The 16,202-nt window shown below is 42.1% G+C and overlaps 1 protein-coding gene across 2 annotated transcripts in view; it reads left to right on the top strand.

The window, feature by feature from the left end:
• Window positions 1–16,202, top strand: part of LOC126235943 (cytochrome P450 6k1-like) — a 170,449-nt gene that overhangs the window by 79,027 nt on the left and 75,220 nt on the right. For both annotated transcript variants that reach the window (XM_049944913.1, XM_049944912.1), the window contains exon 5: window positions 2,206–2,460. In XM_049944913.1, coding sequence (XP_049800870.1) covers window positions 2,206–2,460 — 255 coding nt within the window. The remainder of the gene's footprint in view (window positions 1–2,205; window positions 2,461–16,202) is intronic.

Genomic DNA, 16,202 nt, shown 5'->3' with positions numbered 1-16,202 from the left:
AAATACAGTCTTGGGGATTCTCGACCATATAACACTATTTACACTTTCATTGGGGTTTTGAGTTTTTCCGTGAATACACTTTTTCAACAGTTCAGGTGCTGCTAAGTCTCTGAAAATAGGTTTTATCACCTCCATTATTGCATGAGGCAGACTATGCTTATGAGTGTACACTTCACCAGTTAGCAATCCTTTGTTATATTGACACCAACTGTCTTCTTCTTTGGGACACAAGCTATGTTGGGGATTTTCATCGTCTTTATTGTTTACAGTAATAACACATACCTTTGGCTTTCCAACATTTCTCCTTTTCTTAAAAGCCTTCAGAGGATTTCTAATAACTTTACTTTTACTCATTATTATACTTCAACAAAACAGAGACTCAAGAAACAGAATTAATTACGAATATTTTCGAGATAACGACAGAGTAAATAAACATGAAACAATCGACAATCACACCAGCGATATATATTGAACCATCACAGGTTAGCCACAACACATACTTTATCTCACATGTACCTGATGAACACGGACGTCAATAATAACACCATTTGACAGCAGTTTAACAGCTCCACAGTGGGTCACGCCCATGTAGAACACATTTCAAAAAAAATTTAAAAATAGTTGTAGTCTTCGGTATTGAATAAATTATATATCTATTAAAAGGTAATAGTCTGCAGATTCAGAAAACGCAAAAAAGTAAAAATTGAACTTTTCATGATTTTGAGCCTTTCCGGAGCCCCTTAAATTTTGTCAATACAATTTTGTCCCGTTGCTTTCCCTTATTTGTCTCAGGCGTATTTCTAAAATTTGTTAAATGGCTAAAATGGCTCTGAGCACTATGGGACTCAACTGCTGTGGTCATAAGTCCCCTAGAACTTAGAACTACTTAAACCTAACTAACCTAAGGACAGCACACAACACCCAGCCATCACGAGGCAGAGACAATCCCTGACCCCGCCGGGAGTCGAACCCGGGAACCCGGGCGTGGGAAGCGAGAACGCTACCGCACGACCACGAGATGCGGGCATTTGTTAAATGCCCCTTTATTTAATAAAAAAGGAAATGGACATTTCAGCATAAGCAGTATACCGTGCCAGCTCCGGCAGTCAGTGATTTCAACTCCTGATGACGATAGCGGAACAGCTATCGAAAACTCGAGTGTTTTATTCGAAATGAATAAACCGGGAATATTTTACTGAATCCATTTTGACCCTTTTTTTTCGAGAAATATTTGAATACATAAGCTACATATCGGCGGTGACTGGCGCAGTTTCCTTCCAACTACTGTCCATAGTAACTCCTTCTGAATAATATAAACGAGTTCCAAAATTCTAAAATGAACTAAAATTAAATGATGTCCTAAAAACGCCGTTTTGTACAACGTACTTTCGGCGAGACAAAGTCGCAACTCCTGAAATTCGTCGCCTGTGGCCGTTAGCTGTGGAGGATGACGCATTTCAGTCCTGGGTCCGGGGGTAAATCACGAAAATCCGGCTGTTAATGTCACAGAGGACGGGGCCCGGCCTCCGGGTAGGTCTGAGAGACTAGATACGACGAGTGGCTCCTGATCGTTAGTGGAAAACGACGGGTCCGAGATCGGCGGGCTAGGTCCGTCAAAAATATCGGCGAGATTGACCCGCGGCTCTGGCCTTTCGCATAAATCCCCTCGTGTGTGGCCAAATGTCCACAACGCGATGGCGAGGATGGTGGAGGTAAAGCTGAGAGGCTCATTAGATCGAAACGGTCTTTACTTTTACAATGGCCCTCGTCGTAATAAGTCCCCTAGTAGAATTGCTGCATGTGTGTGGTTTTGCTCTGATACAATATTACACTTACAAAAATAGTCGATGTCATACATCTCTGCCGGTCGGAGTGGCCGAGAGGTTCTAGGCGCTACAGTTTGGAACCGCGCGACCGATACGGTCGCAGGTTCGAATCCTGCTTCGGGCATGGATGTGTGTGATGTCCTTAGGTTAGTTGGTTTAAGTAGTTCTAAGTTCTAGGGGTCTGATGACCTCAGAAGTTAAGTCCCATAGTGCTCAGAGCCATTTGAACCATACATCTCAACAACTGTGAGTAATAGAGAAAAATAGTTTGCACATTAGGATTCGGGATGGTTCAGTCGTCTCAGAAAGAGTGGAGGATACCTAAATATCCGCCAAATGACTTAACGTGAGATGCTAGTGGCACTTTTCTGACTTTCAGAATCGTTGCGGATGTACCCGCCGATGGGGCAGCTCCTGCGGCAGTGCACCAAGCCGTACCGCGTACCTGGCAGCGACGTGGTGCTCGAGGAGGGCACCCTGGTGTTCGTGCCGGTGCTGGCGCTCCACAGGGACCACCGACTCTTCCCGGAGCCGCTGCGCTTCAACCCGGACCGCTTTGCCGGCGGCAAGCACCAAGGGTCGCCACTGGCCACCACGTATCTTCCTTTCGGCGCAGGACCGCGCAACTGCCCCGGTGAGTGCGACGATCGGCTTGCGGCGCCGCTGTGGACACTCATTTGGATATTTTACTGCAACTGTGATTATAGGTCAAAGGGAGCATTAATTCTTACAAGGAGTCTACACAACATTCGGATTTTTCCAATTATTTATACAAGGTGCTCTAAAATTCCCTTTACAAACTTCAAGGATTGTAGAGAGGACTGAGTTCACAATATTTTGAAATGCAAGCCCCGCCCGAAACCGTACCATTTCCGTGCTACAGCCGCTTGAAAACGTATTTTCTAGGTAGCTATGCAACAAGGTAGTCATCTTGGGGCGGGGCCAACGAGAAATACGGGCCATGCAACGAACTTGTACTCAAACAAATATTACATATAATTACAAACTATGTGGGAAAGCTTATCTAACGGCAATGGAGAGTTTTTTAAAGCTCGTTAAGCCGGCCGCGGTGGTCTAGCGGTTCTAGGCGCTCAGTCCGGAACCGCGCGACTGCTATGGTCGCAGGTTCGAATCCTGCCTCGGGCATGGATGTGTGTGATGTCCTTAGGTTAGTTAGGTTTAAGTAGTTCTAAGTTCTAGGGGGCTGATGACCACAGATGTTAAGTCCCATAGTGCTCAGAGCCATTTGAACCATTTTAAAGCTCGTCAAGGAACAAGAGTGTCATATTATACGTGACAAATATAATGCTTTCCTTAACACTTAACACATTATTTTCTCATGCCCTTAGAGAGCTGCTTTCCATTAGAACGTTCTAAAACAGGGCATTAGCGGTAAAAGTGGGATAAGGATGCCATGTAGAAGGAAACGGGAATTATATCAAAATATTCAAAGTAGTCACATACAAGCTACTATAGCCATTTACAAACAGTATTGGAAGGTGCTTAAAAATGTTACTAAGAAGGCAAAGAGTATGTGGTACGCAAATAGAATAGCTAATACACTGGATAAAGTTAAAAACCGTATGGTCAGTTGTGAAGGAAGTGTCTGGTCAGCAGCACGATGTCGACAGTATAAAGTCATTTCGTAGTAAAAATATTTCTGTTACTATTAAGTCAGATATGTATACAGTATTTAGGGGACCACACCGTGGTTCAGGTCGAAAAAAATCGATTTTCCGATTTCATCATATTTCGATAGATTAAGGGTTTATTTAAGTACTCTGAAAAGGATTTTTCTGAAAAATGTTTCGAACATTTAAAGAGCATTTTCCTACTACGTGTGTTTATGTTCCACGCCCACTTTTCTGTCACCTACTGTCAACCCACCCACTGTCAAGTGTAACCCATATGGAGATGCCATTATTACCAAAAGAGAATGTGTAGGCCATATTCAAAAACGTTTGGGAACAAGGCTGAGAAAACTAACCGTTGATATGGGAGGAAAAAAATTATAAGATGGAAAATTGTTGACCGGACAGGGTCGGTTAACTAAAACTGAAATAGAAAACTTGCAGGTATACTATGGGCAGGCAATTAGGAGAAATAAAGAAAATCTGGAGGCAATGAAGAGAGATGATTGGGCCATATTCTTCCATAAGTCCTCTACTGATGATAAGCCATGTCATGGATTGTGTCCATCAGGAGAAAATTCGTGGTGCAAATACAATAGGGCTCAGGCAATTGGAGAATCTTATTCTCACCAGCATTCTCTTCCTGCTGCTGTTATTACAGCAATTAAACCTATTTTCAGAGACTTGGCTCATCCTGACCTTCTAAGGAAATGTCAGCATGGGCAGAAACACAACCCAAATAAATGTTTCAACAGCATAATTTGGAACCGCTTTCCTAAAACTGTGTTTGTAGGCATGCATACAATGAAACTAGGAGTTCATGATGCTGTTATTACATTCAGTTGTGGTAATATTGGAAAGTGTTGGGTACTGAAAAAGCTGGAAATTAGTCCTGGTGAAAATATGATCACTGGGCTGCAACTTTGCGATAAAATGAGGATAGCCGATGCAGACACGTCTGCATCTAATATGGCCAAGAAACCAAGACAAACATCCAGGAAGATGAAAAAGAAGCTGGAAGACCTGCCAGAGGCCAAAGAAGGGCCGTCATATGCAGCAGGACAGTTATAATTAATAACAAATTTCAGAATTTGCCGCAAACTACAATTTTCAGTACATATGCCCCATTATATCAGAAACTATCATAGATAAATGAATGAAATTTTCAGAGACTCTGCATAACATGAAAAGCCACCTCTGATACTACACTCATTAATATTTCCCCATTAGGAAGTTCACAAAAAATATTTTCTGCAGAAAAAACTTAATATTTTCAGTTAATAAATTTATAAAAGTATTTCTTAAAAACGATAAAATGGATAAAGTAGATTTTTAGTACAGTTGACTCTATTACCATCATGTAACGTAGAGTAAAAATATTAAGGTCCTGCATCAAATAGTTTTTTCAGAAATGGTTCAAATACTTGTCTAAATTAACATCGATTAGATAGGCAGGGTGTGGTTCCCTTAACAATCATTTTCAGAACATTGCTACTGAATTAAATAAAAATTTAGTTTCTACGGGGAATCATATAACTTTCTTGGCAAATGCCTTTCCGAGATTGATGTCTGAAATACTCCTCTGTGATATTGACAAGGGGGAGATTGAGTCAATAATTAAATCACTGAAGACTGAGGCCTCTCATGGATATGATGGAGTGCATAGCAGAATATTTAAGTACTGTGCTGCACATATTATCCCTGTACTTAGCCATATTTGTAAATTTTCCATTACGAATGGTGAGTTTCCTGAACGATTAAAGTACTCAGTAGTAAACCCGCTTCATAAAAAGGGACAATGTAGTCAATTTTAGACGTACTTGTATGCCATCAGTGTTTTTTAAAGTTACTGAAAAGGCCGCGGAGTATAATTGATCATTTTATATCACATAATTTGCTTTCAAATGTACAGTTCGGCTTTAGAACTGCTTTAACACCTGAAAATGCTATATTATCTTTTCTTTATGAGGTATTACATGGATTTAACAACGCTAGGCATAGTTTTTGATTTAACTAAGACGTTTAATTGTTTTGATCACAAAATTTTGCTCGAGAATTTGGACCATTATGGAATACGGGGAGTAGCTCACAACTGGTTCACCTCTTACTTTAAGAACAGACAGCAAAAGGTCATTATTTACAGTATTGAGAACGGCTGCGATGTGGGGGTCTGAGGAGGGCACACTCAAATGGGGGGCGGGGGACGTGCACCAGGTATCGATGTTGGGGCCACTCCTGTTCCTTAGTTATATAAATGATATAATCTCTAGTATTACAGGTAATTCTAAAATATTTCTGTTTGCTGATGTTGTTTGTTGGTAGTAAAGGATGTTGTGTGCAACATTGGCTCTGTTTCAAATGGTGCAGTTCATGCCATAAGTTCATAGCTTGTAGAAAATAAACCAATGCTAAATCACAGTAAGACTCAGTTTTACAGTTTCTAACACACAATTCAACAAAGCTCGACATTTTAACTTCACACAATGGGCATATGATTACTGAACCAGAAAATTTCAGATTTATAGGTGTTGAGATAGATAGTAAACTGTCGTGGAAAGCCCATGTTCAGGATCTTGTTTAAGGATTTAATGTTGCCATTTTTACCATTCGAACAGTATCTGAAGTAAGTGATCGTTCGACACGAAAATCAGTCTACTTCGGCTGTTTTCATTCGCTTATGTCATATGGTATTATATTTTGGGGTAACTCTTCCCATTCTCAAAGGGTATTTTTGGTTCAGAAATGGGCAGTTCGGGCAATAAGTGGTGTAAGTTCCCGAACCTCTTCTTGACCCCTGTTCACTAACCTGGGTATTCTGACACTGGCCTCTCAAAGTGGTGTAAGTTCGCGAACCTCTTCTTGAACTCTGTTCACTAGCCTGGATATTCTGACATTGGCCTCTCAATCATCATCATTTTCTGTGGGCCTTTGTCCCACTTCAGCCCGGGGTCGGCTTTGTTACTATGGATTTGGCGATGTTATTGTTGGAGAGTGGCCGTATGCCCTTCCTGTCGCCACTCTGTACCTCCTGGAATGGAATTAGTGCACCCCAGCTGTCTGTGTCAAGTGTAAGCCATGAAATAGTGCAAACGTTTTCAAATGTCTGCGATTAGTGTAACTGAGGCGGGCCGTGGGTAACAGCCCGCTATTCAGCTATTTGGATGTGGAAAACCGCCTAAAAACCACATCCAGACTGACCGGCACACCTTCCCTCGTCGTTAATCCGCCGGGCGGATTCGATCTGGGGCCGGCGCGCCTACCTGATTCCAGGAAGCAGCGCGTTAGCCCCCTCAGCTAAGCCGGCGGGTGGACATTGGCTTCTCAATACACATATTCCTTACAGTCATGTCTTGTTAACAATATCAGCTTATTCCCAAGAATTAACAGCTTTCACTGTCAATACTCGCCAGAAATCCAGACTGCATTTGGATTGGACTTCCTTAACTCCTGTGCAGGAAGATGTGCAGTATACTGCTGGATCCATTTTCAGTAACCTACCACAAGAATTCAAAAATCTTAGCAGTAATCCATGCACTTTCAAATCGAAACTGAAGAGTTTCCTAATGGGTCACTCCTTCTCATTTGTTGAGGAGTTCCTTGAAAAGTTAACCTGATTCCTATATTATAATGTTGATTGCGTTTAGTTAAACTTATGGCTTGACTTTTTATGGGTTCATGAACATCTGTTATTACTTGTATGTTGTAATTTCATGTACTGATACGTTCCATGACCTTAGAGATTTAGTCCTCAATTTGGTCCTACGGAACTAGACGTGCAAATAAAAATAAATAAAACTTGTGACGTCATACTAGTCGGCCTGGCCGCCACACTTCGCGGACGCTCGGCTCCGTGCAGGGCTGACGGGATATCTATGTAAATTAGAAGATGCCTAGTAAAGATCTTAATTTTTCCGTATGCTATGTATACTTGCATGCATTTAAGAATTATTAAAGTCGTCCGAAACAGTTACTCGCTCGCCACTGGAGACGGCTGCTGGCACTCGTAAGACCTGCAGTGTCACGTGCTGTGACGTAAGCGCCACGGTCTGTCTTTCTCGGGGGCCTTACGTCGGAGCGGCTGATTTCATTTGACTTCTGTCTTACCACTCTGACCTCGTTCGAGCATCATTCGTTTCTCTGTGAGTGTTAGAGCAACATGGTTGAGTACACGTTTTCAGAATACACCGTTATGATCCTTCTGAATGGCGAAGCTCACATAATGGAAGAGCTGCTCTTGCCTTTATCAGGATCGTCATCCACAATGACAGACTCGATCACATAACCTTTTCACCACAATTGCGCAAATGGCATCTTCACCGTCAGCAGGAGTGACTATGTTGCTTCACGGAGAGGCCGCACACCCAAATTGAAAAAAGCCGGAATGCATCACGTTGGAGAGACTTCTCCAACGAGTATACGAGCAATTGCATGTACGAGTACAATAGATGTTGCTCCCGTAGCGACTGGTATGTTCTGCATGTTCAACAACTACATCCATACTACCTCCAAAGGGTGCAATCACTAATGCCCGTCGATTCTGCACCACGTGTTGAATTTTGTATGCAGTTTCTAAGCCCCTCCATCAACGAGCCCCTAGTATTTCTACGGCGCATTCTCATCACAGATGAATTTTTCTAGGGATTATGTTCTCAATTCTCGAAACAGCCATGGCTGGGCAGACAAAAACCCATATGCCACTCATGTCCAGTGATACCAACAAAGATTTTGTATCGAAGTGCGGGCAGGTATTCTGGATGGTTTGGGCCGTACATGCTTCCCTTCAAGCTCAAGGGCCTAAACTGCTTGATGGGCGTGTTGTTGGGTGCTGTGCCATTGAACGTCCATCAAGACATGTGGCTTCAGCAAGACAGTGCATTCGTTCACTTTCCCCGTCATGTTCGGGAACTTCTGGACCAACGATTTGGGCACAGATGGATAGGTCAGGGTGGTCCAATCACATGGTCTCCACGGTCATCAGATTTGACTCCAATGGACTTTTTCCTCTGGGGTCGAATGCAGAGTTTTGTTTATGAGATTCCTGCAGAGACAGAAGAAGATCCGGTCGCACCATTTATGGTCGCTGCAGGAAAGATTGGAGAGACACCAGGTGTGATAGAGGTGTGTAGCACATAATCATTCGTAGGTACAATACGTGCATCGAACTTGGTGGTTGCCACATCGAATCTTACTTGTAGTGGATCAGAATGCCAACCCTCATTTGAAAAAGACAAGAACGGTTTAGCTGTAAACAACGGTGTCTGTGAAAACTTAATAAGTTTCCTGTTTGTTTCTTTGTTTACGAATGAGTGGAATTGTGAAACAAACACTGGACCAGGACTAGTAAATTGTTTGTAAAAGTGGTCGCGTTACCAACATGTTTTCAAATGGTTGGAGTACGAAAACTAAACGTTTCCGGACATGGATTCCAGTTTAAAATATTATTTACTCAGTACCCTCTACACGTCCTCGAAGTCTGTAAGAGGAATTTTAGAGCACCCTGTATGTATGGTACGTGAAGTTCAGAAATGAAATTTGTCACCCAAGCTGTCGACGCACTCTCAAAAATTCTGGAGAAAATCGACGTTGAAATTCTCTGAGCGACTGAAATTCGCTGAAGTTAGGTTGATTTCTCGATGGGTTATGTAGCTCTGTGGTAGAATTCTAGACTGCTGTGTGGCTGGACTTGGTCTGAGTCCTGGCCGTTCCAAATTTGTGAACGAAGGGGCTTGTTCTATGAGCATTTCCGTGAAGCATAAAAGGAAAGGTTGCGTTCGAGACTGGTAATCGCTGAACTGTTGGATCGAGCCTCATTTCTGCTTTTCTAAATTGAACCCGGATTGCGGCCATGACAGCCGAGCGTTCTATCATTCTACCACAGAACCACATGCCCATCGAACAATCCACCTAACAATAGTGAAATACAGTCGCTCACAGAACATCAAATTTGATTTCCTCGAGAATTTTTAAGAGTTGCACGGACTTGCTTTGGCTGACTGATATTGGAGTTCTCAACTTCACGTACTATACCATAAAAAGTTACAAAACTCCTTGCTGCCGCTTGTTCTCCTTATTAGATTCAGGGATACAAAAGGCCACATTTAAAACTTCTTCAACCTAATACTGCGCATTGAATAAAATTGACAGGTAAATGGAAATGCCGTGTGGCTAGGGCCTCGCGTCGGGTAGACCGTTCGCCTGGTGCAGGTCTTTCGAGTTGACGCCACTTTGGCAACTTGCGTGCCGACGGGGATAAAATGATGATGATAAGGACAACATAACACCCAGTCCATGAGCGGAGAAAATCTCCGGCCCAGTCGGGAATCGAATTCGGGTCTTTAGGGTATGCAATTACGTACCGCTGACCACTCAGCTACAAGGGGCGGACAATTGACAGCTCATGAAAAATCTTTAGTTGGAATCATCTTTGACTAATCGTATTCGACTGTGTCGATCATAATTTTTTATTGGGTAAGTTGTTTATGGAATACATAGTTCTGTACGTGCATGATTTATTTATTATTTAACCACTTAACTTCTAGCAAAGTATATATCCAGTGCTAACGACACAATATATGCTATAGAAATTGAACGTGTCAGGAGTGATTTTGTTGGTAAACGCACACTATAAAATACTGAAAGCAAGGGGAAACTACAGCCGTAATTTTTCCCGAGGGCATGCAGCTTTACTGTATGATTAAATCATGGTGGCGTCCTCTTCGGTAAAATATTCCGGAGGTAAAGTAGTCCCCCATTCGGATCTCCGGACGGGGACTACTCAAGAGGAAGTCGTTATCAGGAGAAAGAAAACTGGCGTTCTACGGACCGGAGCGTGGAATGTCAGATCCCTTAACCGGGCAGGTAGGTTAGAAAATTTAAAAAGGGAAATGGATACGTTAGATATAGTGGGAATTAGTGAAGTTCGGTGGCAGGAGGAACAAGACTTTTGGTCAGGTGAATACAGGGTTATAAATACAAAATCAAATAGGGGTAATACAGGAGTAGGTTTAATAATGAATAAAAAAACAGGAGTGCGGATAAGCAACTACAATCAGCATAGTGAACGCATTATTATGGCCAAGATAGACACGAAGCCCACGCCTACTACAGTGGTACAAGTTTATATGCCAACTAGCTCTGCAGATGATGAAGAAACTGAAGAAATGTGTGATGAGATAAAAGAAATTATTCAGGTAATGGAGGGAGATGAAAATTTAATACTCATGGGTGACTGGAATTCGACAGTAGGAAAAGGAAGAGAAGGAAACGTAGTAGGTGAATATGGATTGGGGATAAGAAATGAAAGAGGAAGCCGCCTGGTAGAATTATGCACAGAGCATAACTTAATCATAGCTAACACTTGGTTCAAGAATCATGAAAGGAAGTTATATACATGGAAGAACCCTGGAGATACTAAAAGGTTTCAGATAGATTATATAATGGTAAGACAGAGAGTTAGGAACCAGGTTTTAAATTGTAAGACATTTCCAGGGGCAGATGTGGACTCTGACCACAATCTATTGGTTATGAACTGTGGATTAAAACTGAAGAAACTGCAAAAAGGTGGGAATTTAAGGAGATGGGACCTGGCTAAACTGATAGAACCAGAGGTTGTACAGAGTTTCCAGAAGAGCATAAGGGAACAATTGACAGTAATGGGGGAAAGAAATACAGTAGAAGAAGAATGGGTAGCTTTGACGAATGAAATAGTGAAGGCAGCAGAGGATCAAGTAGGTAAAAAGACGAGGGCTAGTAGAAATCCTTGGGTAACAGAAGAGAAACTGATTTTAATTGATGAAAGGAGAAAATACAAAAATGCAGCAATTGAATCAGGCAAAAAGGAATACAAACGTCTCAAAAAAGAGATCGACAGGAAGTGCAAAATGGCTAAGCAGGGATGGCTAGAGGACAAATGTAAGGATGTAGAGACTTATCTTACTAGGGGTAAGATAGATAATGCCTACAGGAAAATTAGAGACCTTTGGAAAAAAGAAAACCACTTGCATGAATATCAAGAGCTCAGAAGGAAACCCAGTTCTAAGCAAAGAAGTGAAAGCAGAAAGGTGGAAGGAGTATAACGAGGGTCTATACATGTTCTTGAGGACAATATTACGGAATTGACCCGTGGTCTAGGGGTAGCATCTTTGATTCATAATCAAAACGTCTTCGGTCCCGGGTTCGATCCCCGCCACTGCCTAAGTTTTGATAAGTAATCAGCATTGGCAGCCGAAGACTTCCGGCATAAGAAGTCAGCCTCATTCTGCCAACGGCCTTGTCAAAGATAGCGGAGGAGCGGATAGAGGTTCAGGGCACTCTCTTGTACTAGGGGTGGGAAATTGCCCCTAAAGTCGGAAGAATCAGCAATGATCAACGACATGAGGATGCAGAAGGCAGTGGAAACCACTGCATTAAAGACACGTAACGTGTATCCACAGGACATGTGGCCTGTAATTGAAGAAGTGTCATGATGATCTCTCCATTGGCAAAAGAATCCGGAATAGTCCCCCATTCGGATCTCAGGGAGGGGACTGCCAAGAGGGAGGTTGTTGTTGTTGTTGTGGTCTTCAGTCCTGAGACTGGTTTGATGCAGCCCTCCATGCTACTCTATCCTGTGCAAGCTTCTTCATCTCCCAGTACCTACTGCAACCTACATCCTTCTGAATCTGCTTAGTGTATTCATCTCTTGGTCTCCCCTACGATTTTTACCCTCCACGCTACCCTCCAATACTAAATTGGTGATCCCTTGATGCCTCAGAACATGTCCTACCAACCGATCCCTTCTTCTGGTCAAGTTATGCCACAAACTCCTCTTCTCCCCAATCCTATTCAGTACCTCCTCATTAGTTATGTGATCTACCCATCTAATCTTCAGTATTCTTCTGTAGCACCACATTTCGAAAGCTTCTATTCTCTTCTTGTCCAAACTATTTACCGTCCATCTTTCACTTCCATACATGGCTACACTCCATACAAATACTTTCAGAAATGACTTCCTGACACTTAAATCTATACTCGATGTTAACAAATTACTCTTCTTCAGAAACGCTTTCCTTGCCATTGCCAGTCTACATTTTATATCCTCTCTACTTCGACCATCATCAGTTATTTTGCTCCCCAAATAGCAAAACTCCTTTACTACTTTAAGTGTCTCATTTCCTAATCTAATACCCTCAACATTACCCGACTTAATTCGACTACATTCCATTATCCTCGTTTTGCTTTTGTTGATGTTCATCTTATATCCTCCCTTCAAGACACCATCTATTCCGTTCAACTGCTCTTCCAAGTCCTTTGCTGTCTCTGACAGAATTACAATGTCATCGGCGAACCTCCAAGTTTTTATTTCTTCTCCATGGATTTTAATACCTACTCCGAATTTTTCTTTTGTTTCCTTTACTGCTTGCTCAATATACAGATTGAATAACATCAGGGATAGGCTATAACCCTGTCTCACTCCCTTCCCAACCACTGCTTCCCTTTCATACCCCTCGACTCTCATAACTGCCATCTGGTTTCTGTACAAATTGTAAATAGCCTTTCGCTCCCTGTATTTTACCCCTGCCACCTTTAGAATTTGAAAGAGAGTATTCCAGTTAACATTGTCAAAAGCTTTCTCTAAGTTTACATATGCTAGAAACGTAGGTTTGCCTTTCCTTAATCTATCTTCTAAGATAAGAGGTAAGGTCAATATTGCCTCACGTGTTCCAGTATTTCTACGGAATCCAAACTGATCTTCCCTGAGGTCGGCTTCTACTAGTTTTTCCATTCGTCTGTAAGGAATTCGCGTTAGTACTTTGCAGCCGTGGCTTATTAAACTGATAGTTCGGTAATTTTCACATCTGTCAACACCTGCTTTCTTTGGGATTGGAATTATTATATTCTTCTTGAAGTCTGAGGGTATTTCGCCTGTTTCATACATCTTGCTCACCAGATGGTAGAGTTTTGTCAGGACTGGCTCTCCCAAGTCCGCCAGTAGTTCCAATGGAATGTTGTCTACTCCGGGGGCCTTGTTTCGATTCAGGTCTTTCAGTGCTCTGTCAAACTCTTCACGCAGTATCGTATCTCCCATTTCATCTTCATCTACATCCTCTTCCATTTCCATAATATTGTCCTCAAGTACATCGCCCTTGTATAGACCCTCTATATACTCCTTCCACCTTTCTGCTTTCCCTTCTTTGCTTAGAACTGGGTTTCCATCTGAGCTCTTATGTTCATACAAGTGGTTCTCTTATCTCCAAAGGTCTCTTTAATTTTCCTGTAGGCAGTATCTATCTTACCCCTAGTAAGATAAGCCTCTACATCCTTACATTTGTCCTCTAGCCATCCCTGCTTAGCCATTTTGCACTTCCTGTCGATCTCATTTTTGAGACGTTTGTATTCCTTTTTGCCTGATTCATTTACTGCATTTTTATATTTTCTCCTTTCATCAATTAAATTCAATATTTCTTCTGTTACCCAAGGATTTCTACTAGCCCTCGTCTTTTTACCTATTTGATCCTCTGTTGCCTTCACTACTTCCTCCCTCAAAGCTACCCATTCTTCTTCTACTGTATTTCTTTCCCCCATTACTGTCAATTATTCCCTTATGCTCTCCCTGAAACTCTGTACAACCTCTGGTTCTTTCAGTTTATCCAGGTCCCATCTCCTTAAATTCCCACCTTTTTGCAGTTTCTTCAGTTTCAATCTACAGGTCTTAACCAATAGATTGTGGTCAGAGTCCACATCTGCCCCTGGAAATGTCTTACAATTTAAAACCTGGTTCCTAACTTTCTGTCTTACCATTATATAATCTATCTGATACCTTTTAGTATCTCCAGGGTTCTTCCATGTATACAACCTTCTTTCATGATTCTTAAACCAAGTGTTAGCCATGATTAAGTTGTGCTCTGTGCAAAATTCTACCAGGCGGCTTCCTCTTTCATTTCTTATCCCCAATCCATATTCACCTACTACGTTTCCTTCTCTCCCTTTTCCTACACTCGAATTCCAGTCACCCATGACTATTAAATTTTCGTCTCCCTTCACTATCTGAATGATTTCTTTTATTTCATCATACATTTCTTCAATTTCTTCGTCATCTGAAGAGCTAGTTGGCATATAAACTTGTACTACTGTAGTAGGTGTGGGTGTCGTATCTATCTTGGCCACAATAATGCGTTCACTAAGCTGTTTGTAGTAGCTTACACGCGTTCCTATTTTCCTATTCATTATTAAACCTACTCCTGCATTACCCCTATTTGACTTTGTGTTTATAACCCTGTAGTCACCTGACCAGAAGTCTTGTTCCTCAAGCCACCGAACTTCACTAATTCCCACTATATCTAACTTTAACCTATCCATTTCCCATTTCAAATTTTCTAACCTACCTGCCCGATTAAGGGACCTGACCTTCCACGCTCCGATCCGTAGAATGCCAGTTTTCTTTCTCCTGATAACGATATCCTCTTGAGTAGTCCCCGCCCGGAGATCCGAATGGGGGACTATTTTACCTCCGGAATATTTTACCCAAGAGGACGCCACCATGATTTAATCATACAGTAAAGCTGCATGCCCTCGGGAAAAATTACGGCCGTAGTTTCCCCTTGCTTTCAGCTGGGGAGGTTACCATGAGAAAAAGATTGAATAATCATCGAAAGGATAACGTTCTACGAGTCGGGGCGTGGAATGTCAGAAGCTTGAACGTGGTAGGGAAACTAGAAAATCTGAAAAGGGAAATGCAAAGGCTCAATCTAGATATAGTAGGGGTCAGTGAAGTGAAGTGGAAGGAAGACAAGGATTTCTGGTCAGATGAGTATCGGGTAATATCAACAGCAGCAGAAAATGGTATAACAGGTGTAGGATTCGTTATGAATAGGAAGGTAGGGCAGAGGGTGTGTTACTGTGAACAGTTCAGTGACCGGGTTGTTCTAATCAGAATCGACAGCAGACCAACACCGACAACGATAGTTCAGGTATACATGCCTACGTCGCAAGCTGAAGATGAACAGATAGAGAAAGTGTATGAGGATATTGAAAGGGTAATGCAGTATGTAAAGGGGGACGAAAATCTAATAGTCACGGGCGACTGGAATGCAATTGTAGGGGAAGGAGTAGAAGAAAAGGTTACAGGAGAATATGTGCTTGGGACAAGGAATGAAAGAGGAGAAAGACTGAGTTCTGCAACAAGTTTCAGCTAGTAATAGCGAATACCCTGTTCAAGAATCACAATAGGAGGAGGTTTACTTGGAAAAGGCCGGGAGATACGGGAAGATTTCAATTAGATTACATCATGGTCAGACAGAGATTCCGAAATCAGATACTGGATCGTAAGGCGTACCCAGGAGCAGATATAGACTCAGATCACAAGATAGTTGTGATGATGAGTAGGCTGAAGTTCAAGACATTAGCCAGGAAGAATCAATACGCAAAGAAGTGGGATACGGAAGTACTAAGGAATGACGAGATACGTTTGAAGTTCTCTAACGCTATAGATACAAAGAAGGTAGCTGCGAAGAAACCATGGGTAACAGAAGAAATACTTCAATTGATTGATGAAAGGAGGAAGTACAAACATGTTCCGGGAAAATCAGGAATACAAAAATACAAGTCGCTGAGGAATGAAATAAATAGGAAGTGCAGGGAAGCTAAGACGAAATGGCTGCAGGAAAAATGTGAAGATAACGAAAAAGATATCTACATCTACATCTACGTTTATACTCCGCAAGCCACCAAACGGTGTGTGGCAGAGGGCACTTTACGTGCCACTGTC

This window comes from Schistocerca nitens, chromosome 2 (assembly GCF_023898315.1).
Source record: "Schistocerca nitens isolate TAMUIC-IGC-003100 chromosome 2, iqSchNite1.1, whole genome shotgun sequence".
Classification (NCBI taxonomy): Eukaryota; Metazoa; Arthropoda; class Insecta; order Orthoptera; family Acrididae; genus Schistocerca; species Schistocerca nitens.
Note: the sequence above shows the minus strand (reverse complement) of the source record. Positions and strands in the feature narration are given on the sequence as shown.